The following is a 24,930-nucleotide window of genomic DNA, read 5'->3' as shown; positions in this document are numbered from 1 at the left end:
TTTGCATCTGAGTAGTTCTGTCTTACTCCTGGGCAGTAGATTTACAGTAATGCCCTGCCACACACCCAATCCCAGAAAATCCTGTCCAGCACTAAAGCAAGAATCATCCTTTGCACCTTCCTTTTATCTCCGGGCTCGTTTGTGACTTGCCATGTTGCTCTTCTGCAAATTTGAGGTGGTTGGAAATCCCCATGAAAACCACAGCACATAATCAGGACACTTCTTGGAATCAATTAAGGAAGGCTTCATTTTTTTCTTGATCAGGTGGGCTGTTGCAGGTACCTACCACAGTATTCCCTTTCTTGGCCTCCTCTTAGAATCACAGAGTCATAGAATTGCTCAGGTTGGAAAAGACCTTAAAAGATCATCAAGTCCAACCACAACCTAACTGCACTCCCTAACTCTAACAACTCACTACTAAATCATGTCCCTGAGCACCACATCCAAATTGTTTTTAAACACATTCAGGGATGGTGACTCAACCACCTCCCTTCATCCCTTACAATGAGCTCTTGGCAGGTCTGTCACAGTTTGTGTTCCACGTATTCCCTTCACATTTACATGGACACCCTCATTTCTCTTTCCCACCTGCCTTTCAAGCTTGTGTCCAGCCATTGCAGCATTCCAATAGTGCAAGCTATTCCCACCATGCTCTTGTCATACTGTGACATCATAGCTTTGTGACTGCACAGGCCGGTCCTGTTTATTACAGACTGGCCTTATTTTTGCACTTCTGCTACCAGACAAGAATCTCAGATGAGGCCAAATCACTCCACTTTCTCGTGGTGGGGGGATTTCCATGCTCCTGAACTCCCACATGCCCATAGGCTTCGGTCTCCATGCCCAACAAACCTAGTTTAACATCTTATCCATACATTAGGAATTTTGTCAGCAAAGATACTAATCATCATCGAGTGAGTCTTACTTTTCCTAGCAATCCTCATTCCTCAGAGGGTCCTGAGGAATTAAGAACAAACCTGGCCATTAAGAACAAACAAACAACAACAACAAAAACCCCTCACAAAACCAACAAAGCCCTGTCCGTGACTCCAGCCATGCAGTCAAGCACTGATCTGCAAAATATATCTACAATTACCTAAGCCTTCCACCTTGTCAGGAGAAACCTCCTCCTTCAGCTGAGGCCCCAGAGCCCTGCAGTCACCCCGGATCCCCTCCAAAGTCTCCAGGTCCACACATGAGAAGCATGGTAGACTGAGAGCCTCAGTCTCTCAACAGTGTACTAAAGATGGGTTGAGGCAAGGAAAAATCCCAAAACAACACATCTGACTGACAGGGTGCTGCCTTGTAGAAGTTCCTGACTGTTACCTGCCACTTGGTGTCACTGATTCCAGCGGCATAGCTAGATGCCAGTAAGACTGTTCTTTTGGCAAGGCCCTATCCTTCTCCAAGTAAACATCTGCAGTTCAAGAAAAGCTTTCTTTTCTCATTCTCATATAAATCACCTTCGCCCTTCTCACTGTGATCCTCTCCCTCCGTACACACATCCTGTCTTGTCACCATCATGACTTCGATGATACTGGTTTCCCACATTGCCTATGGCTTTTCTGTCCTCCTTCCACCAGCTCCATTACTGCTGTTTGCTCATGGTAGTCACAGTGTTAAGCACAAAGATGAAGACAAGACTGCTCTCCTCACTGCTCAGCAAGCAGCTTCCAAGCTCCAGTACGTGGCTATATTTCTTACACCTCATGCATGCTGGGAGCAGCAGGGATGCTGATCCTAACACACTGAAACCTGATTCACACCTGCTTCAGCCCCATTAGATTTCCTGCCCGTAGTTCAACTCCTCCTTCTGTCTTTCAGTTCTCTGCTGCGCTTCATTTAGCTCATGAGCATGAGGCCTGCAGCTTTTTTCCTGCTGCTTGCTTTGAAAAGCATTTTGAGAAGCTTCTTTTCCCCTGGATCAAATAACACGCTAAAACAGCAGCTCTAAAAGCAAACATTCAGCTCACTGCATGAAGCAAATGCTCCCCAAAGTAAGCTTTTATGTTCAGTTTTGTTATAATCCATCAGTCATTGGATAGTTTTATGCAACAGAGCAAAGCTCCATCCCCTTTCCACACTTCATTACCAGACTTTTCCCTGACAGGTAAACATTCAAGTCTATGGGCATGTTCAAAGTGACACTTTGTACATATAAGGACAGCTCATGTATTTTTCCTATTATTCTGTATTTAAAAATCACACCTCAAAACAAAACAGGAACTGTATGCACGAGGTCATGAGGCATTTCTTTTTCATTTTTAATGGAATGCTGTACTGTTTGTGATGCACAAAGGAACTGACACTTTCAGTGGCCATTGCAGAAGTTCAATCTAAGTTAATGACATCGCGTAGCCAAGTGAAATCAGGACAGTCACGTCGTGACTTCTGTTACGCAATACTTGACTATATCTAGTCTGTAAAAGATTTTGCTTCAGGATGAATGAAATCTACCACAACTGCACCCTTTATGATTTAACTCCTTTTTGACCTTCGCTTACAATGAAAACAATGAAAGAAAAAAGGAGAGACCTACCGAACATCTGGCATTTGTGAAACAAACAGTAAACTCTGTAGTCATCTTGCTGAGATTCAATTCCTGCAGTCTAGACAATACTAAAAACAGAAGTTTGTAGTTATTAGTTAGCTCTTGTCTATAATCAAACTCAACTATCCAAGAATGCATTGTTTCCTGGAAAGGAAGCTTGGTTTTGCATGAAGTATTTCTTTAGTGACAACTACTATGCTAAAATGCAAACAAACATGCATCTTATTTGCCATCAGCACCCAATTCATTTGTCATCTACAGGAGTGTTTTAGGCCTTCTGAAGTGCTAAATGAGAATAAATAAGAACACTGTCAAAACTTTAAGTGTTTTTCTCAGACAGTTCCTTCCCTGTTCACAAAACTATCTGGGAAACGACAGAAGAAATACAGCAGACAGGAACATTCCCATCTCTGGGACTCTAGTTGTTCATTCTAACATGCAGATGAGGTTGAGTACACAACTGTCCTTAAGGGAGGGAGTCAAGTGTAGAATACCAAGCAAGATGGTTTAAAATGTACAACAAAACAAGCATTCAAGAGCTAAACTTGTCAGTCATCTTTAAATAACTCAGTTGAACTAAACAAGGCAACATTTTGCCAATAAAGGTAGTATTCTTTTTCCCCCTCTCTGCTGACTCATAAGATATCTGACAACTCAGACCAACACCCAAAAACTCAGACTTTACGAATCAATATGAGAAATGGCAGGATCCACTGTGCTTAAAAGAAACTTAAGCACACACACACACACACACACACACACACACACACACACACACAGCTGCAGACTAGACTGACTCTGGAAAGGAAAACAAATGAAAAAACCTTCTTCAATAAAATCCCCCAAACCCACAGGGCTTCCCGAACTTCCTAAACAATTAAGACTTATTTTACTTCATTCAATGAGTCTCAAAATTACAATTTAGCCAGCTTAATTGCTTTATTTTGCAAGTTATTATACACAATTCAGCAAAACCTCACAGGAGACTTACCACTTTTTGGCATTTCCTTAAACGAGAATCAAAGTGCAAGGTCTCCAATCAGTCCCCAAGGAAAGAGAAAACACTTTGCTGTTAACGGAAGTCATGGTAACATTTAAAGTAGCTAATTAGTTAAAGGCCACATCTCCATATGCAATTAAAAATAATTTAATAAAGTTTTAGCTTCTTTTGGTATGACAGACTGCAAGATATCCTACAGCTAACAGGTAACGAAACCATGTTTTCTCAAGACACAAAAAAAATGCAAATGGCGCTGTCTCTACATTATTCCACACACCTTAAAAATGAACGTCGGCAATTAATTGTTCCCACGTGTGCTAGGCGAATTTTACATCCTTCAGACATGTTATTGCTATCTTTAAAAAGATTTCAATTAGAAAAAAGCCTTTTAACGTGTAGTATCTTGAGACACAGATTCCTCCATAGTTCAAGTAATTTTTACACACGGTACGTTATTTCTTTGCAATATCATTGTTATCTGAAGCCTATGGCACATTAATTTTTGGGTGTAAAAAAAAATTCTCCTGTGTTAAGCTGCTACAACATGGCACAAAGTCAGAAGTTAAAGGTGACTAAATATTTTGGTGCTTTTTGCTGGCTTATTTTGGGGCGCACATAAATAAAAGGCACAACTTTTCCCCTCTATTCTCATTATTTATGTACTACAAAAGCCTAACCTTCCAGCACTGCTCCATGCCTGCTGGCCCAGTGCGAGAAAGATCCAAGTCAGCATCCAAGGCTAGTAGCAGCTCTATTTACTTAACCAATGGCTTTAGTTTAGTATGCTACTTCTGAGGTGGCCACTGATGAGAGGCCAGCAGTTTTCCTGGAAAAAGAAAATTACAAAGTGTTGAAAAAAAGATAAGTTATTTATATTTATGTACATTTTCCAAATGCGTTCACAATGTTCAAAAAGTGCACATTTTGAAGTCTTGTTTCAGTACTATAAATGTCCATGACCTATATATTACAGCAGCGCCACGCACAATGGCATCGTTACGGAACTGTCACTGTTTCTGTTACTAACTCTGTTTTGGAAGAATATAATGAATACACTGAAATTTGCTCTTAGCTAGAACTTAGCACTGATAACGTCTTCAGTACGGTGTTTCAAATATCTGGATTTATTTCTCTATGGCAATCAGTATCTGAAAAACAGACGTTTAGCGGTTCCACTTTTTAGTGCTCATTTTTGTGCTGCGAGAATTTTCAAGAATAGAAATGAGTTTACAGCAATGGAAGAGCCCTCAATAAGAGCAGCTCCACAAACCTTTTCCACACTGTTAAAAACTGTAAAAATATATATAACGATTTGCGGATCCGTACATAATCGATGTTCGTGATTTAACAACCAATAACACTAATGAAATTATCATACATAAAAACACCTTAGGTCTTAACATCAATGGTCTGACAAACATATTTAAACAAGAATATTCAGTTAGGATTAGTACTAAATTTAGCTCCTAAACTTAGCTAAATTTAGATATGCTCAACTTGATACGTCTTTCTAAAAAGTCCAACTTTCAAAAAAGTCTGAAAAAACAGTAGTTTCAAGTCAGTCTGGAGCGCTTAGATATTGTGGCTAGATTTACTATGACCATGTATGACATGTTGACTGGACAAAACTGTTAAAAAGAAGCAGAAGTTGAAGCACTGTCTCTGAAGGTTCTTGCTTTGGTTATCATTAAAAACGTTTCAAACTGTTACAGTAACAGTGCAAGTTCATTATAAAGCCACATGACTCCGTGTAGATGTTTCCTTGTAGACTGCTTTTTATTATGCCCACTGCCAGCAATGGACATTCTGCTTGGAAAATCCAACTCCTGCTGTAAAAGGTTTGGCTGAACCAAACGAAAAAAGTAATTCCAGTACCAGATTCAAATGGGAACACATCATTTCGTTTACGTCTTGTAAAGAAGCCCTCTCCACCTCCAGTCTTTAATAAACAAGGCACAAATAGGGAGTGGACGTTCCAGCAAAAAGTGATTGTCTGAATTTAACAGTCCACAGTCGTCTTCTAGTCCAGCACAATGAAACGTTTTTGCTGTCCAATTCTATGCTACATCTTCTAGATAATCTGCAGCATCACTGAACTGAGAAATGGTATGGTCTTGTGTGATGTCTTCAAGCTAGAAAACAAATGAAACCACAAGCTCAGAAATTATAGAAAAAAATAAGCATTATTTCACAAAATCTTTCACATCATATCCTTTCATTGGGACTTCAGCTCATTCTGGAGGTGCACAGATAGATCTTGAAATAAAGGATAAGGCCTCCATATGCTGGATACTAAACCAGTAGCAAACCTGTTTTATATGAAGAGTGAATAGTGCTAACAAACAACTTGTTGTTTTTGTTAAATCAGTATAATACCTAACTTGACAGGAATGCAACATGTAAAAATACAGAACACAACAAATAACAAGACTAAGAAATAACTTAGGAACCCGTGATAGAAGCACATTCCTCCACAGGAGGTTAAAAATGGAAAGAACAAACTTAAAAGAATCATACTTTATCACTGGCATTCAAGTCTTCTGTTTCCACCGAAATTTCATCTATTTCTTCACCAATACTGACATCACTTTTCTCTGAGCGATGGCTTGTACTAAGAAGAAAGAAAATTAGAACTTCCATTTCAAATATCCAAGCATTACATTTATATTCATAGCAAGTTAAATATGAAGTTAGTTAGAAACCCATAATAACTAAAGGCCATCTACATAGAAGGAGCCATGATAAATACTAGCTTATGCCTCAGTCATACAGTTTACAATATTAATATCTTGATTAAAAGGATGAAGCTCTTAAATATTTATTACTGACTATTCACGATGCTTTTCTTTTTCTTTTAATGGAAAAATTGCCTAATAGCATTAATTAAGCATTAAAATATCCCCAAGTGCACAGTTTAGGAAACGAAAAACCTTCAGTTAACAAGCAACTTAAAGTCAGAGAGTATGTTAAAGTTAACATCAGGCTTTTAATGGACTCATTAAGACCTACACCAAAGCAATGCGTTTTGCTTTTTTTTTTTTCTTCCTTAAAAGGGTTTCTAACTCTATTTACTAACAAATTGAAGTTTAGAGGAGTTCAGAGATACTTGCAGGTGCCAGCAATATTGACTAGCTAGAATATGAGTTCATCTAAGTATGTCACCAAATATGTCTATAATGTATTAAATACTGTGCTCCTGCAACATCATCTCTCCCTTACCTGTTGAAGTCATCAGCGTACTCATCATCATCTCCGTTTCCTAAACAATTTTTAGAAGGAATTAATAAAAAGAACTTTATTTTTCAGGAAATGCAAATGAAAAATCAAAACTCATCTGGTTACTTAGAAAAAAAACAAAAGCATTCAAATCTTCTCTTTTCTTAGGAACCTACATGACAAAATACATCATCTGATATTAGAAAAGTACAAATGGATTAAGTCAATTTTTTGCTGCATGCATAAAATACTGATCTGCTTACGAAACTCAAAAGTTTACACTTCACTGTATTTCTTCTGATCTTGCTCCTAACTCCAGTAGGTCTCACAGTGTTTTCCAACACAATAACAGAAAACGAAGATCCTCTTTCAATATGGGTATTTCATTTTCTCAGATTCCTCTAGGAGGCTGGACCAGAGCTTTGAGTTGAAAACGTCCAAGCTAAATCATGCCTAGTTGTTACTTACCTAATTCTAAAGATCCCAGTTTTGCATTCACCAACCGCAGGTCTTTCAAAACAGAGTTTCTATTTAAATCTGCAGGAAAACCAAACCATATAAAAAATATTGCTTGTGACTACAATAAGTTCCCACTTGCACAATCTATAGTAACCATTGTATTGTAATATACTATAAGTATTACATTCAACTTTCAGGTCTGAACTGTGCTAACATTTAAAGACATAAACAACAATAGACCATCTCCCAGCATTCAAGAGTCTTTTGCAAATCTCCCTAGATATCTCAACAGAATTCATGTAGATAACATAGTAAAAGTTGAAAATGAGCAGCAGGATTTTAAACTCTTGTAAACTGCTTTACACAGAAAATGGAAGTAGGTATTTCATGCTCCAAAATACAAAAAGTGTCAATCTGGCAAAAAAGCAGTATGCTGTCAGTCAGAAATGGGCATTAAAAAAAGCACATTCCAAACAGATGATGTCCAGATATAGGCAACTTATCTCATACTTATTTCCCACAACATAACAAATAGTCTGTGTGTAGGGATATATATCTCCTACATTCATCAAAACACAACAAGATGTGAAAACTTACCATCGGGCTCCTTTAGAGAAGGTGCAGCAGTCAGAGAACTTAACCCACTTTTCAGAGGTGGTGCATCAGAAAGGGATGCTAGACCTCCTGCTTTATTAGAATCAGTTTTCCTGAAACAAACCAAACAAGTATTCCACAGGGCTGTAAAAATGCATATAAGTGACTTTCTTTTTTATTACTTATTCAGTTATCATAAAATTAGAACAGCCATATAGATAGCAAAAAGAATAAAGGAAATGGACTATCCGTTTTGCAGTCTAAGAACAGTTATTAGCTAGCACAAGTGTCAAGCAAGACATTCACCAAGAAGGTCACTTTCTCATCTATGCAAAGGCTTCTGACAGACATCCTTCTCCAACAGAACTTCCACACCTTCTTTAGCACCATCACTTTTAACAAAGGGCTTTTTTATTACACACATGTAAACAAAGTCAAAAGAAGAAAGATTCAGATATATTCAGACACAGGTCAGAATTTAAGTCAGCTTAGCTTAGTTTAGAATCAAAAGATTAGGCCCGATGAAACTATTAATCCCCAAGAGCACTCAGCCCAACAGAAGGGAAACTTCTCAGTTATAGCAAAATAGATCTCATTACCACCAGTTACAGTTGACTTGACTACTACTACTCATTGTGCTCATATATGTGAAATATCAAGTTCAAATAAATAAATATATATATATATAATTGCCAAAAAGAATACAGAAATCATTATCAAAAAAAGAGGCCGCGATTTTCGCATGTGATATTGTTGGACTTGTCTGTTCTTCTGATTGTATCCCTATCAACATTGAACAGTATCATCTGAATCGTTCATTATATCTAGGTCATCAAAATATCTGTAATTTAACACCTACATTTTGAACGAGTCAGATCTTGTGCAAGCGAGAGCTTGGGCCAATTCTTAATCAACCCTTACTAAATCTTTGCTCCCTTCCTTTTACAAAGAATCCTTCCTCCAGGGGCAAAAGAACGTATGCTTTTTGTAAAACAAGTAATGCTTGTTCCCCTCCTAACCGCACTTTCACATTCAGGTGCACCAGCATTTATTTCATCTGAAAAATCTATCCATTTTTCTCTTGCTTATTATATTACTATAATATGTAAATCACAGTAATGTTAGAAGGTACAAATCCACTAGTTGGTGGACTGTGACTTTACTACTTCTTCTAAAGGAAGTTTATTCACTAAGAAAACTCTCATTATATTTTCAGTATTCCACCTCATCATTTAAACCTATTTCATGGCATTGCAACAGAATCATAAGGGTTGGAAGAGGCCTCCAGAGATCATTGAGTCCAACCCCCCTGCCAAAGCAGGTTCCCTACACCAGGTCACACAGGTAGGCACCCAGGCGGGTCTTGAATATCTCCAGAGGAGACTCTACAACCCCCTGGGCAGCCTGTTCCAGTGCTCCGTCACCCTCACCGTAAAGATGTTATTGCACACATTTGTGTGGAACTTCCTAAATCATGTGTTACAATGGATAGATTTTGGTTAACAGCCATTTGACGCTCCTGAATAAGGAAGAGCAATTGCACCGATAATTCCAGTTAGAAAAAGGAAAAATGAACTCATACAGTAGGGAAATTTGTAACATAATATTGCACCCAGAAAAGTCACCGCCCTTTGTGGAAAAAAAAAAATATCTCTGTTCCTTATACTTATCCAGTGAAAAACAAATAATAAATGATCTTTTTCTTAGAGTCCAGTAACTTCTTAGAAAGAAACAGCAAAAGAACACCATGAAATGATCTTCCAGCTTTTCTCAGTAGATAGTTAAACAAAGCTCCAAAATAACCATGTCTCTAAGCAGAATACCCATAGATAAGTTGTACACTTTTGTAACAAAACTGTTGTACAATTCAATCACTGAAAAATACCATTTGAAGCAAGAACCAGTGATCAGATCTGGCCACAGAAAAAAACAACTTGTTGAAAACAGAGCCACACACAGAAAGTATTGTGGTGTGAAGAGGAAACCCTCAGTGGTGAGGAAGCGTTACTTAGACTTACAGTTGACATATTTGCCAGATATTTTGTATTCCTTACAAAGTTATACAAATATCTAAAGCACCACTCTTCTCATTTTTCACGTCTTTTAGTGTTAATCACAACTGCAGCTCTGCTGCAACAAGAAACATTGGCACCTGTAACTCACACATGTTCATTCCAGAAAAGAAATACACTGGGGACGTTATATGGCATAACTGATGCACCTCAGAGTGATAGGTTTTTTCCCTCTGGTACATTCAAGAGATCAGAGACGTGCATTTCAGAAACAAAACAGTTCACTTGCATTTACAAAGGGTGAGCAATCAAATGTCAGCTAGCTCCTGAAGGTGTGCAAGCATACTGAGCACAAAAGAAACCTATGTCTCTCCACACCACTTACCAGCCATAGGTTCTTTCTGGTTTGGGTATAGGATCATCAAAAAAAGAATCTCCCTCTATATCATCTTCATCCACACCTGGATCACTTTTTTCTTTGGTATTTAAGTCTTTGTTTTGCAACTGAGGATCTAGTTTTGTTTCATTAGGCAGAAAATGAATGCTTCTTTTGCTGGCTTCCCCTGACGAGACACTTGTATCACTCTGAGTAGCTTCAGTAACCTTCAAAGATAAAGAAAACAGACCTCACTGAAAGAAAAGGTAATTTCTCTTCAAGAAAGCCCACACAAACTGTTCTTATTTCTTAAAACACTGTAAGCAGTAGTATACACATATCATAATATTAACCAAACACTGCTTCTTTAAAAGTCCTTTAGATGTTATTAGTACTTCTCTGTACCCATCAGAAATCATACAACAGAAAAAACGCTGCTTTTAAACCACTTTAGAAAAATCCTTTTTGTTACTGTCTGTTAAAATAAGTTTGTTCTATCCTCTGGTTTTATATCTAAATGAACCCCACTAAAAGAGCAATCCTTTTGGAAAGAAGATGATCATCAAATGAAGAAATCTACATACATGCTACTTTTAAGTTCTACCTTCAAAGACATTTTTAAAGCATGTGACATGACGTGATTTTTTTCTTATTAGTGTTACTTTGAATTAAAGTCAACAGTTCCAAAATAATCAATTTAAACTCATGTAAATGACACCATCTTAAAAAAAAGAAAAAGAAATACTTTTAACCTATCTTCAAAAATCTTTCCAGTTTCATGCAAAAGAAAGCTTGCCCGATGTTGTAATTTCACTAAGAGAATACAAATGTGAATTGTGTAGTTGAAATGGCTTGGAACATAACAAGCCACAGAAGCTCATATACTGACTCTCAATTTTCAGTGATAGACCTGCTTACCTGAGAATGTCTCTAAAACCAAGCTGAAAACTACACCAAATGGCCATCTGTGAAGTAATACAACGTTCCAAGCAGCAAATGTAACAGGACCGCAGATAATTAGAATTTGGAGGGGAAAAAACGGTACAAACAAGGTATCTAAGAATAAGTAACTTTCAGTCTTCCAATCATGCTCATGGCTCAGTTCTATAAATACTCATGCTCTTAAGGACTGCTCTATATATAGTACAATCAGGTAATACAAATCAACTCCTTTCCTTGCAAAGCTTGTGGCCCAGTGATCAACATTTAAATTTATGTAGATATCATCTTTGTGCAACAAAATGAAAATGAAAGCAATGAGAAGATCTATTTACTTTACAAACTCTACACACCAACAATAGCAACAATTTCGAAACAAAACCAATAACGTTGTTTGTTCCAAATAAGCAGCATACAGGCTGCACTGACCATAGGCGGTTTTGTGGGATGTTTCTGTTTTGATTTTGTTTAAAAATCAGCCACTATCTTTCACTTAAAAGGCTAAAGTACGGTTTTTCAAACCACGAGCCATGAAACTTTAAAGAAGTCATTTTATCTCAGTCACAGAACTACATTCAACTGTTGGCAGTAACTCTGCTTTTTCAAGGCAAGAAAAATACCTGTAAGTGGCAGTTCCAATACTTTTCTGACTTGCTGTCCCCACGGCACAGAGCTGCTGAAAATTAAGATCTTAGTGATATCCTGACCAGAGCAAAAGAGACATTACAGGCCGTTTTCACTTCTCTCCCTCATCCCAGGGAATGAGGGAATGAGCTGCTGCTACCTTGTGTGAGACACTGGAAGCTTAACAGTTGGTGTTTGCTTGAGTTCATCTATCCAAAAGCTTTGCTTAAGTGGAATAATCACTTTCAAATTGTAGCGATAGCCTAGGCACGGCTAACAGTTCAAAGAGTAACGTGTCTACCTTGGGTAGATGTTGTTAATAAGGTAAATCGGTGTGGATTCACACTTGCACTTAAATAAATGTCACTCTTGCTGCTACCAAAAGCTGTGGTCTTGACCTCTTCCTGTATGATCCCTACTAATACCTATCAATTGCTGAGTCACAGTACAAACCAATTCAGCTCTATTTCTGGAGAACTTCCATTCATAACTTAAAACACATTTTTAAAAATAATTATAATTTTCTAATCTAAAAAAAACCAAAAAACAACCACTGCCACCAAAAAAACCTCAAGATTTTACACTTTCTGCTTGCTTGTCTCCTTCCATCTACCCCTAATTAACAAGTGTCAGACTGGCCAGCTGCAACCACTACCGAACAGGTACAAGTTAACAACTGCCATGCAAAAATCTCAATCAAAGGCAAACAAATGAATAAAACTCAATTCTGCATGTCAGGTCAGATCAGCCTTGAGATATCTGTGTGCACACATACACAAACAAATTGAAGGTGAAAGGTGGCATATGCAAGGCAGTATGGATTACTTATGACTTGTGATCTCATCTCCAATTGTACTTCTTGGCTAATCCAACAGCAACCTAAAACAGAACTAGGAGTACAGTAACACTGTTGCTTCATACCTAACATCAATATTTAAATCAACATTAGCATTTTTTCCCCTAAGCTTGGGCCAAGCAAGAATTATCTTCTACAGCAAAAATGAAATGGTTAGAATTACACTGAAAGGTCGACTACAGAAATACAAGCTGTTTAAGAAACAATCATGAAACAGCAATTAAAGTGACAGAGAAATGAATGATGATTGCTGATTATTGAAGTAAATGCCATTGTACCACAGGAGTCCACTGCTTTGCTTTTCCTGTACACTTTTTCACGACACACAAGCCATCCTACCTTACTCGGTATGGGGTGTGTATTTGATCTTCCATCAGATGATTTTGACGTGGAACATAAGCCATCACTTAGAACTGGGGCAACCTAAAATGTTCCACATTAATACTTATTAGAAATACATCAAATCATGTCATAACATCACCCAACAGAAACAAGACTACTGTTCCTGCTCACACTGTATGCAAGCTGTGACACTATGCTGCTGACTTAGGAAGACTATGACAACCACTTCTGAATTGCTTGATGGACCAACTGTTTCTTGTTGGTACAAAGGATTTTCTCCCAAACCACAATCACAACAGACACTAATAAAACTGGTTGGATTTCATTAATTAAATTAGCAACTACTATATACTCCATTAAAATAGCATTCTCAATGCCTTAATATATTTCAGTGCTTTCGGATATATAGGTTTTTAAAATATTCATTTTAAGAACAGCTATAAAGCTTTAAAAAAGCCAATTCTAATTTTATTAAGACCTGAAAAATGTATTAGTACAAAGATACAATAGACAATCATTAAAGGTGTTAACTAATCACAGTAGAAATCAGAAAAAAAAAAGGAAGAATGTCGTGTGTCATTTTTTTGGGTTCACCCTATGCTTGTACACTGTGGCAGGATAGAATTTAAAGGGGTAGCATGAACAGTAACTTTCAGCATTGTTTACTTCTTTATGTTGATTATAATTATAATTATGTTGAAAAATTTTCCCATTATACTAGCTTGAAAGGCTTGAAACAATTTAAGTGTTTTTCAGTTCATTTGTCATCACTGAAATAAAAATAAAGGATTACGAAGAAAGAAATTACATTAACTGGACTTACTTCTTCATTGCCTGGTATCTTCTTCTGCTGACATTTCCTAACAACCTCCAATAATAGGGGACCACCCGCAGTGCCTTCTTCTGTAATTCCCAAATCTCGAGCTAAGGTTTCTCGATCATCCAGGCCATTTAGCTGTGAGGAAAATAAATAATAAATCAAAAAAGAAATAACAACACAGAAGAAACAATCAGGAAACAGTATATACTTTGTACAAAATCCTAAAGTTTATTGGTTGTATTTAATAGAGCAATAATCTGAGTAACCAGTGATTACTGAAGACTTCCTATTGCATGTGGAATAAAGACCTAGCAGTTATGACATCATTTACTTTTGATCTGCACATGAATTTCGTCACTGATCACCTGAAGTTGCTTTAAATACAACAACACCAGCCAAGCACACCAAAACAAGGAGGATAAAAAGACACTGCTCAGAGAGGGACTAGTACAGGAAAACAGAGTAAAATCTTTCAGCACGATACACAGCACAGCAGTCTCAGTCAACTTTTGAAACTTTGTCCAAGTTGCACATGTGTAATTCAGCATGATTAAGTCATAGTATCATAGTATCATAGTATTGTGCGAGTTGGAAGGGACCTTAGAGATCATCGAGTCCAACTCCCGGGATTCGAGCCCTCTGTGTAGCAGAGCGGCACTTCTACCCCCTGCTCCACAGGGCGGGGATTCGAACCCGGGCCCCCTGGTGTTGCAAACGGGAATTCTACCGCTGCGCCACCGGAGGCACACAAAAATGTCCCTAAAAAGAAACATGAAGTTCTGAGAAACAGTGAGAGACCATTTGTACAGTCTCAGTTTTGAGCTGTACTAATCTATGCTCAAAGCATTTATCTGGTCATTTTTGCCAAATCAATAAAATCAATATCTAATCCAAGTGAAGAAAAAGAAAAGTACTATTTAAATAAGAATAGTTTTTTTTTTTTTTTTAATTAAAAAAATACAAAGAGATACTAATAATAAAAATGAATACAAAATAAAAAGAGAAAATAATCATTAAATGGAACAGTTTCAATCCCAAAATTTATTATGAAAATGTTTATATCACAAAGAGACAGAGAAACTGGTCTGACAAAAAAGCTACCTCAGTTTCAAAAACCTAAAAGCAATTACTTAGGTGACCAAGTCCTTTGTTTCTCTGAAATTTCTCTCAGACCGCACATCTACTTGATTTTAATTTTCACATGCAAATACATTAACTCACATTATGTCATGGTAAGATGATAGAAACAGTCTCTCATGTGTAGTCTCCCATGGTTTTCCAAGAATTATTAATTGCTTAATTTAATTGCTTAATTATTAATTGCTTAATTTAAATTTAACACACCAAACACTGACTTTTGAAAGGCAATAATCATAATTATTGAAAGGCACGTTTAAATCTGTCTTTATGGCAGAGCTTATCTTTTACATGCTAAATATTAAAAAAAACCATAAAAATAAAAATAAGAACAAACACAAGCAAATGTCATGCACTCCAAAGGATCAGCATAACACAGAAATAAAAACTAGTTTATCTTACTGTGCTCGATTCAGGCTGAAAAACAGCCAGCGTAAAATCAAGATTGAAAAATCGTAGAAATTCTGCAACAAGACCTGCCACCAAACGACCTAGAAGACAAATAAAAAATGTTAAAGATGTAAAAATTAAGTAGAAATATACCAGACAAACGATTCTTATTTCAATGTTATAATACACGCATTGATTCAAGATGAACAACTACACTGAATCAACGCTTCTACAAACATCATTTAGACATTCAAACTATCATCACACAGTTGACTAGCTGCAAGTTCACATCATATCCAGCTCAGAATTTGTATACCAGTTCTCAGCCATTTTAACTTATTTAAAGTCAGAAACAGCACAGGGAAAAAAAGGAATTGTGTCCAAAATTCAAGTTTAAAGATTGAGGTTTCTCTCTGTTTTGGCTTTGCTTTCATCTGTTCTGATCTTTTAAAAACATGACTTTGGCATTTTTCTTATGTGTGGTAGCTACTGTATCTCTACAATCTGTTTTCACCATTAACTGCCTAGAGTGACTTTAATCATCATGAAATATTAACTTAAACATACTAGTCACCTCAGTTAAAAGTAAGACTTCAGAGACATTAACTTAAAAGTTCTAGATCATACTCTATTCCAAAGACAATTGTAAGAACTGCTTTTATTGGACAGGAATAAAAGCATACTTTATGTCATGGAAGATTCAATCCATTATTTGTTGTTCTTTTTAATTTTGAGACGTGGTAAGCAGAACTTACCATCTTTTGTACTCAAAAATTTCTTCAAGCTTTCATTTACCAGGGGTGCTTTGTTCTGTCAAAAAGCAAAAAGCAAATGTTAATCAACAACATCCTTGAGCTATTAAAAAGTTAAAAACAAAATAGTAAAAAAATCAATAAATCACAACAGTTTGGGGTTTTGGTGTACGCTCATACATTCAGCACATGGTACATGTCATTCACTTCTATGAATTCTACTTCTGTATTGATTCCTCTTATCTGCAAAAGCCGTAAAGCCATTGTCTCAGTGTTTCTTTATAAATGCTAAAGAGCAGGAAGAACTACCTTGACATTGTAAGTAGTATTCTGACTTTTATTTACTTGATAACTAAAAAGGTATGTCAATCAATTAACTTCCCAAGCTGCTTCTTTAATATAAAGTCAGATTTAAAGAAGTTAGGTCATTCTTAAAAAATATTTATTCACAAATCATCAAAACCAAGGATGTTGGTTAGCATTTCAGAAATCAGTGTTATTTATTATTATTATTAACTAAAGGACCATTCAACACATTATGAAAATGCTCTTTTCCATTAATAGATGCCGAGATAAATCAATTTGCTGAGTTTAGATAAGGTAAAATTGTTCAGGAATTTTTCAAATGAAATTCCAAACATCATTCTTAATATATGAAAACACCCTGGATAGGAAACTAACTAAATTTAAGGAAAGGATCTGTTAGAGGCAGCACTTGATAGCACAGTGATAGTTAACATACATATGAAAGCCCCTCACCAGTATTTAAAAGAACCAAACCAAAACAACTTTCCTAGTATTTAGGAATTCGGAATAGAGATAAACATTAATATACTTTCAGTGTCTGGAACGTAACATTAAAAAGTCATGATAATTTTAAAGGTTTTTGAAAAGGAGTGAGCTGAGATGAATAGCAAGTCTCTCTCTTCAACCCTACTGCCCTTCATATAGTTTGGGAAAGTTTGTCTCTTTAGGGGTACTCCACATTATGCTTAAACTTGCCACAAGAAATGGCGCTACATCACTCTTCCATTATTTCTTCCTCAGCAATCTTATGTTACCTTTCTGACTTATGGAGTCTCATGCCATAGAATAACTACTCATGCTTCCCATCATTACCACTGTCACAATAACATTTATTGCAGTTGTGCGTTCTTCCGGAAAGAGCACAACCAACAAAACAGCAGAGGAAAGGGGCAGCTATCCATTCTTCATTTTCAAAATGGAGAGCCTGGACATACAGCATCTGTACCCCCTCCTCTCTAGGTGTAAAGAATAAGCAGACACAGGAAAAAAGGCAATGCTGGCAGAAAAAGGGGTCATAAAACTTCTCAAAATCGACCACTATAATACCTTACATTTCAAACGACTTTTTCTGATTGGATAAAATTTCCAGCTGTCTATCGGACATTTTTTAAAGTAGTATTTGGCAAGAAAAGATATTTAATTATTCTAGTCAAATGGAGCCGAGCAACATAAAAGCAGCAGTGATAAACAGTTTCCTGGTAGCAGTTTTACAGTAAAGGCTATGTGAGACTTTGAATTTCTAAATACTGGAAAGATGACCTTTGTGAGCTCTTTTTTTAAGCTCTTACGCAGTGATAGTAATTTTCTCTTGTTACACTTCACAAATATAAAGAATTAAAGTAATTATTTTTAACTATCCAAGAAGAACCATCAGAAAGTCAAAACTGAAACAGTTAAAATTATCTTACCTCTACTTTCTCTTGTTCTTCTAATGCCAAAAAAACAGCTGCTCGTAACTCTGCCTGCCAAATAATAAAAAAATGAAATGGCATTTCTACAAGTGCTGCTTTACCTATGCAAATAGAATGCTAAGAGCCAGAATGTATCTTAACATCTACTTGCTGCTCCTCGAGCAACTTGGCATCAATTGTAAACAACATCGGCACAATTAAGACATTGAGGAATACAAGCAACGTGACTTGAGGGTGAGAAAGCTTTCAGAGAAGCAGTGGGGCAGGAGGGATTTGATACAAGACTTCCCAAATTCTTCATCCTCAAGAAGATTCTAAAACACAGAACCTCCCACTTGTTTTCCTTGAAAGTCAGAAATCCATCTTTTTGGGGAAGCTTTGAAACACCTACCCCTAATTTACAATTCTTTCATGAAACACAGACATATAGCTTATGATTCTACTTTCTTCAAAGCTAGTGCTAAATTATACAAATTCCTATGACCTGTCAGATCACACAAAGCAACAGCAATTCTCAAGGAAAAGAAAGCCTGGCTCCAGTCATTTGAACACCCTAAATGAACAACATGCATTACATTTAACAAAGTAGTCTGATTAAGAGTTAATGACAGTAGAAAACATTTTGAAGTGGCCAGTAGATAAACTGTGTGACCACAAAAGACACTGCTACTCTGCATGTCATTTTCCTCAAGACCAAAGGAGAAAAAGGTTTTCAGAGACCAATTTGTATACCTAAAATTAAAAACAATTTGAAGAATGGTTGGATTTCCTCATGTACATTAGCAAAGCAAAAAAACAACAACAACAAAAAACAACAACAAAAAAAAAAACAGGTTAAAAGTAACCCTCTTTGGCTAGCTTTCTGAAAGAAAATAAGTCATGCAAAAAATGTAAGAAGAGTTCTCATAAGAAAAATTATAGGCTGTCTACCAGTTGTATGCAGTGCTCACTTAGACTGCTATCCTGTTTCTCCAGGGTGTTTTCCATTGTTGCCCAAGAAACATTTTATTCACAGTAGCAGTACTTCCTCACCCTTACCCTTCGATAAAACAGTGTTATGCTGTAAGATGTACCAGGATTATGGTCTGTAAGTCAGGTCTTGACAGCTACACTGACTTCACATCTATCATTCTGGAATCCACTAAAGCCACAGGCTTCTTTTCCATCCTGCATGCACCAAGTCTCAGTAGACATCTCTACAAACTTTTAGAAGACATGAGCTCATATTAATTAAATGGCAATGAACTTAGCTAAAGTAATGATACTTTAAGCAAGGCTGATACTGTACATGACAACTGCTGCCTGTAAATAGTCAGGAGATACATGGGTCATTGTTTCAAAATCAAAATTAATTTTCCCTTTTCCTACCATGAACAACACAACAGACGTTACCTCTTAATGATTGCTGTTGCAATGTAAGAGCAGTGTCCCAGTGAAACATCTTTCCTGTACCGGACTGTACTCCTCTTCAGAGTCTAGCTAAGTTAACCTTGTTCCAAGCAGCAAATCCTACACATCCATCTGAAGGATCATACGGGAAAACATCTCTCAGGGTCTGCAGTTCCCTGACAGAAAACAGTTCTTACTACCTCAAGAGCTCCCCAAATAAACTAATACATTTTTAGGTGACTTGTCTAAAACGTTCATCTGATTTGGGAGTACTCTCTGAAAAACAGCAAGGTAACAAACACCTATCTCAACAATAATCTGAACCAGTGCACTCGTAAAAGGCACCCGCTACAACTTATGCACCAAATACTGGATGAAAAAGCTGCAGTACGTTGTCCAAGATTGAGAAATGCCACCGGTCTCCCTTGCATCTCAGACTGTCAACAGCCATTTGAAACTTGTAAATATCTCCCACTTGTAGATCCCAACGTGTAGGTATGTAGCATGTCTCTAGAGTATTTTACTATATGAAATAGAAACACATAAGCGTAGAGTGATCAAGTCATTTTGCTTATAAGCAAGCAAACAGCATCAAGCTGTCTAACCACTAGTGATTACTCCAGACTTACAAACTATAAGCACCTGTATCTAAAGCTTGTACCAAGCTGGAGACTGCAGCTTCATTACCTCTGTCCTGTCACTCCCCAGCTGCAAGGCTACTATCCCTAAGAAGAAACAGTAATTTTTACCCTCATTCCTCATCCATTTAAGCAGAAAAAACTTTACCATGGCAGCCTTCAATGTCTAAGTCATTAAACTTGCTAGCAGTGTAATTAAAAGGATGAAGAATTATTTTTTTTTTTTAAATAGTATTTTTACTTTCTCTCACAACACATTATCAGCCAGCACCACAGCTATGCAGGGTTGAAATCAAATTAGCAAGAACAGCATCAGCTGACCAAGGCATTAACAGTCATATGACATTCATAATGCTTTTATTCCTCAGATGTGTAGAAACAGCAAGTTCCAAGGATGCTGTAAAATTTCAGGCAGCATAAACTTTTTTCCCCCAGAAGGAAAGATATAGATCAAACAAAACAACAAAGCAATGCTGTGAAAGCACAGTGGCTCTTTTTCCTTATATGACAACCCAATGAAAGATGTCCACACTCATGGCTGGGGTGTTGGACTAGATTATCTACAGTAAGATTTCTGGCCTCATCCATCTTGAAAAATGCCAGTTCTCATTTACAAATACAAAAGAAACAACCATTTGATAACAATACAGAGTGCAACTATGCTTACCTTAGTTTTAACAAAAAGACAGTGGTTTTGGTATTGTCACTTTTATTGTTATCATTTAATGCAAGGTATAACCTAAACTAAGAGCTAACCACTTAAGGACATTCATCATGAGTTCTTCTGGAAGGCTGTTTGTCACATACAACTTTTATAAGTCATTAACATTATCAGTCAACTCATAGCTAACAACACAGTATATCAATTAAGGCTAACAACCAAGAAAAACAAAATAATAATGTACCAGACTGAGCAGCACTAATCATAAGCACACCAATTATTAAACAGTGAGGTATTAAACAGTGACTCCCAATATAAAAAGTTCCCATTTCTGTAAGTGCTTTGCTACTTTAAGGATAACATACACCACATTAGATACTGCACACTTTTACTATTATCCAAACATGAGGACTACAATAAAAAAATGACATGAAACTCAAAATTGTTCATAGCAGTTCAAAAGCTTTCATACTACACAAGGCAGGAATTAGGCCATAGGAAGCAGGTGAACTTCAGTGTTCTAATGTGCTCATGCTTTTATTCCTCTTTAAGTGACTGTGATTTTACTATCACTATACTTCTATTGATTGACACTACAGAGGAAGTTAACAGGTGGACCAGAAGGCCTACTCAGACACCTTGCTAGAAGAAAGTAACCCTACTCAAAACACAGTTGTGTGCGCTCAAACCCTTCACCTCTTTATGGAATTTAAATAGGGATTATGCATTTGAAATGCAAGAGCAACATATTAGTAATAATGGTGTTTTGTTGAACAGTATCGCAGGTAGCCAATACTCAATGGGCTTCTAAGTACAGACACAAGGATGTGCTCACTTCCATCAACTATTTCAGCTGTTCATATATTCCTGGTTTACCAATAATGATTGTCCACTCATTGAAGCGCTTCAAGTAGAATTCTGTGGACAAATGCCACCATTCTTAATTTGAAATCCAAGCTTCTTTTCTCCTCAATCTTACAAGGAGATTCAACAGTTCTCATCTTTGATATCTGTATGGCTCTTTGTTGTATGTAACGGTTATTGCTGAAAGCTTTGAGTGTGAATCCACCGAATCCAATTCTGTACCCTTGCTGACACAAGTCCAGGCTAAAGGCTTGGAAACTGACTACACTCCATTCAATGCTTTTTAATATGGCATTAGTAGGCAGACATACCCTTCTGAGGCTCAGCCAATTTCCAAGACACAGCTTCACCACCCTACGCACCTATGTTTAAACAGCGAGCCTTGAGGACTCCAGCTTAGGATAATCGATAGCATCTTTTCGCGTGGAAGAGAAAGGAAATTCTGCGCGCTCCGTGCAGCACGGCTCAGCGGGTTGGACAGCAGCAGGAAAGCAGCACGGTGGCTTCGGCAGCCACACTGCACTCGCTGCACGAGAGGGCACAGCCGCCGGGCCGCTCTCCGCCTCCCCGCCGAGCAGCCCATAGGCCAGGCCCGCAGCGAGCGCGCACCAGCTCTACTGCGAGACGCGGTCGCCGGACACGGCTCCTCGCCAAGCCCCAGCTCGAGCGGGCGGTGGGCAGTGCCGGGAAGGCGGGCGCCGCCGCCAGGCCGTGACAGCCGGCGTGGGCCTGTACCGGCATGAGGGGACGCAGCACCCTCACGCCCCGAAGCGTAGCAGCAGCCGCCGGCACCAACAGCGCAACCCACACGCCACCGCGAGAGCGCTGCGCGCCGAGGAGAGGCCTTCCCCTCGCACCTTGATTTTATTGAGCACCCCGCTGCTCTCCAGCGTCTGCACCAGCAGGTCCCGCAGCTCCGTATCCTCCTCCGCCGCTGCCGCCGCCATCTTGTTTCTCCCTGACAACCGCCCAAACCGCGCTAGCGGCGGGACGGGCCCGGCAGATTCGCCGCCGCCGCAGGAGGCACTCACCCAGCGGCTGGTCCGAGGGCACGGGGCGCAGCGGGACAGAGGCTGCCTCCGAAAGCGGGCCCGGCGAGACGCAGCAATGCCCCGTCCGCTCGGCTCTCCCGCAGCCGCAGCACCGTGGAAACTGCGGCGGCGAAAGCGCAACGCGATCGCCAAAGGGAGCGGGGCGCGGGAAGTTCAAAGCGGCAGCGGCCGTTCAGCTCCGCGGGAGGGCCGCAACCGTACGCAGCCCTCAGCCCCCACGGAGCGCAGAGGGCGGGCGCTGAGGGAGCAGCTGCTGCCCGGCCGTGCCTCCAGCTCGGTGCGTAGGGCGGCGGGGGAGCGTCTAGCACCACGGTAACGTCCTTGTAAGATGTGATGTATAGTAAACAGCCGCAAGAGTTGACTTTGGGATTCATCTGTTTATTCCAGGCCGAACTTCTTAATAGTTTCACTTTAAAAGATCTCAACATTTTAATTAAGAACTTCGGAAGTTACGGCTATCCAGGGAATGTACGAAAGCCCCGCGGATGAAATGAAGCGTTGTGGGAAGCCGATCCGATTCCGGAGGATGTGCAGCAGGTGGCAGTAATTCTGCGGCCATCCCTTAAGACATACTGAGCTCCGCCAGGGAGGACAGGTGTGCTGCTAGGAGTCCTGCAGGTTGGACACACTGACCGTCTTTCACCTCAGCACAAAGCTGGATTCTAGTAAATCCCACAGCACTGCATTTTTATTATTATTTAAAGCAGGTGGTAGTGCAGTTCCAGCTTCTCAGAGCCCCCATCAGAAGCAAGACAAGGCAGAAACATACTACCTGCTATTACATATACCATTTCATTCCTCTGATACAACTCAAGACCTAATAGAAAGATCTAAAAGGTGCTCGGGATCATTCTGTTTGCAAAAGAGATTATTAAAAAAAAGACGAAACTCAAAATATTCATCTGATTGTACCACGTGCTTCGTGATAGCACAACATAAATTAACTGGAGAAATATGAGGAGTGCTCCGAAAGTAATGCCTCCTATTTCATTATGATCGCCCATGATGTCATTCAGTAGAGACTGAACATTCCCACCAGCGTTCCATTACATTTTGTTGCCACGCAACAGGTGGTAGCAGTGGAGCAGGCTGACAAAATGGTGTCTGACATGGAAATAAATATGAAGCAAAAATGTGGAATCGAATTCCTTCATAGTATCATAGTATCGTGCGAGTTGGAAGGGACCTTAGAGATCATCGAGTCCAACTCCCAGGTTTCGAGCCCCCTGTGTAGCGAAGCGGCACTTCTACCCCCTGCTCCACATGCAGAAGAAAAAAAAAGGAAGACATCATTGATGATTCCTGGGTATTTATGGAGACCAAAAAGCGGATGTGAGAACAGTGAGGTGATGAGCAACCACAACATGAAAGACAAGCTACATTTTGGATGGCTAGGCACAGCTGTCACACCACTAAATGAAGGGCATCTTGACCAGTTCATTACACAGATTAGCTAATTATGGTGAGTATATTGAAGAAACAGTGTTTTATAGCTGAGAATTTGCTTTATCTAATAGTGTTATTGTGCTCTTCTTATCTGTTACAGTTTCCATGTAAATGAATGAGGCATTACTTTTGGAGTGACCCATGAACACTTGTTTTTCCAATTACTGAGTTTTTCCTGGTGTAGGTGTTACTGACTCTTACTGCAAAATACAGGATTTAAAAATATTGCTTTGATGTAAGACAGGAAAGATTTTAGAACAAAACTAATAATCACCCTCCATCCCTTCTGGCCACCCCTTTCCTGATGGAAGATGAATGATCTAAAGACATAAAAGCAGAGCTTCATTGTCCAAGTTATTTATGAGCCTACATAATCTTAGATGAACATTGAATGCCTCTTTAAATCCACTGTAATGGGAAACTCGCCTTTGGGCTAAGTTTTACAGAGTGCAAAGAGCTGATTTGGCAGCCTCAGAGAGTAAATTTCTATAGTACCTCAAAAATATGCTGGAGCACAGCATTTTGCATGCTGTGCCATACAGCAGTAAAGACTGCTCTCTCCAACCCTACTCGGCAAACATAGCATTTGAGAAGGAGAGAATAACTACGCACCCATCCCTGCTGACTCCTCATGAGCAGCAGTAAAGATTCCCGTGCCAGATGGAGGGGTGATACCCTCAGCAACAACAGGGGACTCAGTGACAAACACAAGGCTCTGGAGAACTGCAATATTTAAGTTTCAACAAAACTCCTGAAGCTTTCCATACATTGGGCTGCTGTTTCTGAGAACAGCAGCAGATGGATCACTCGTTCCATTTGGCGTGACATTCTTTCTATTGCCACAGAAAGGGCAGAGGTTAATTTTGCCTCATCCTCCTTCTCACTGTGCAAATGTGTAAACATGACTACAATGTGTTAACAGTGAGTAATAATATGACTTTGAACAAGATTTTAATGGACAAAGGTGTAATGAGTATGTCTGTGGAAGTAGATCTGCCCACATATTTCTCACGTGCATTAACGCTGGATGCTTGCAGTATCTCCCCCATAGTTCAGAAGCACACAATAGTAATTAATAACACCACTTGGCATTT

The 24,930-nt window shown here is 38.7% G+C and overlaps 1 protein-coding gene across 1 annotated transcript; it reads right to left on the bottom strand.

Annotated features, from left to right (window-relative positions):
- Positions 1-3,655: 3,655 nt before the first annotated feature.
- CEP43 (centrosomal protein 43) lies at positions 3,656-22,503 on the bottom strand. The gene is made up of 12 exons (XM_072333392.1): positions 22,196-22,503; positions 17,784-17,837; positions 16,072-16,126; positions 15,329-15,417; positions 13,793-13,924; positions 12,967-13,050; positions 10,218-10,435; positions 7,824-7,933; positions 7,236-7,304; positions 6,771-6,810; positions 6,069-6,162; positions 3,656-5,683 (listed from the first exon to the last, which is right to left on the bottom strand). The coding sequence occupies exons 1-12, from the start codon at positions 22,283-22,285 to the stop codon at positions 5,609-5,611; spliced, it is 1,110 nt and encodes a 369-aa protein (XP_072189493.1). The 5' UTR covers positions 22,286-22,503; the 3' UTR covers positions 3,656-5,608.
- Between the last annotated feature and the right edge of the window lie 2,427 nt (positions 22,504-24,930).

This window comes from Excalfactoria chinensis, chromosome 3 (genome assembly GCF_039878825.1).
Source record: "Excalfactoria chinensis isolate bCotChi1 chromosome 3, bCotChi1.hap2, whole genome shotgun sequence".
NCBI lineage: Eukaryota > Metazoa > Chordata > Aves > Galliformes > Phasianidae > Excalfactoria > Excalfactoria chinensis.
Note: the sequence above shows the minus strand (reverse complement) of the source record. Positions and strands in the feature narration are given on the sequence as shown.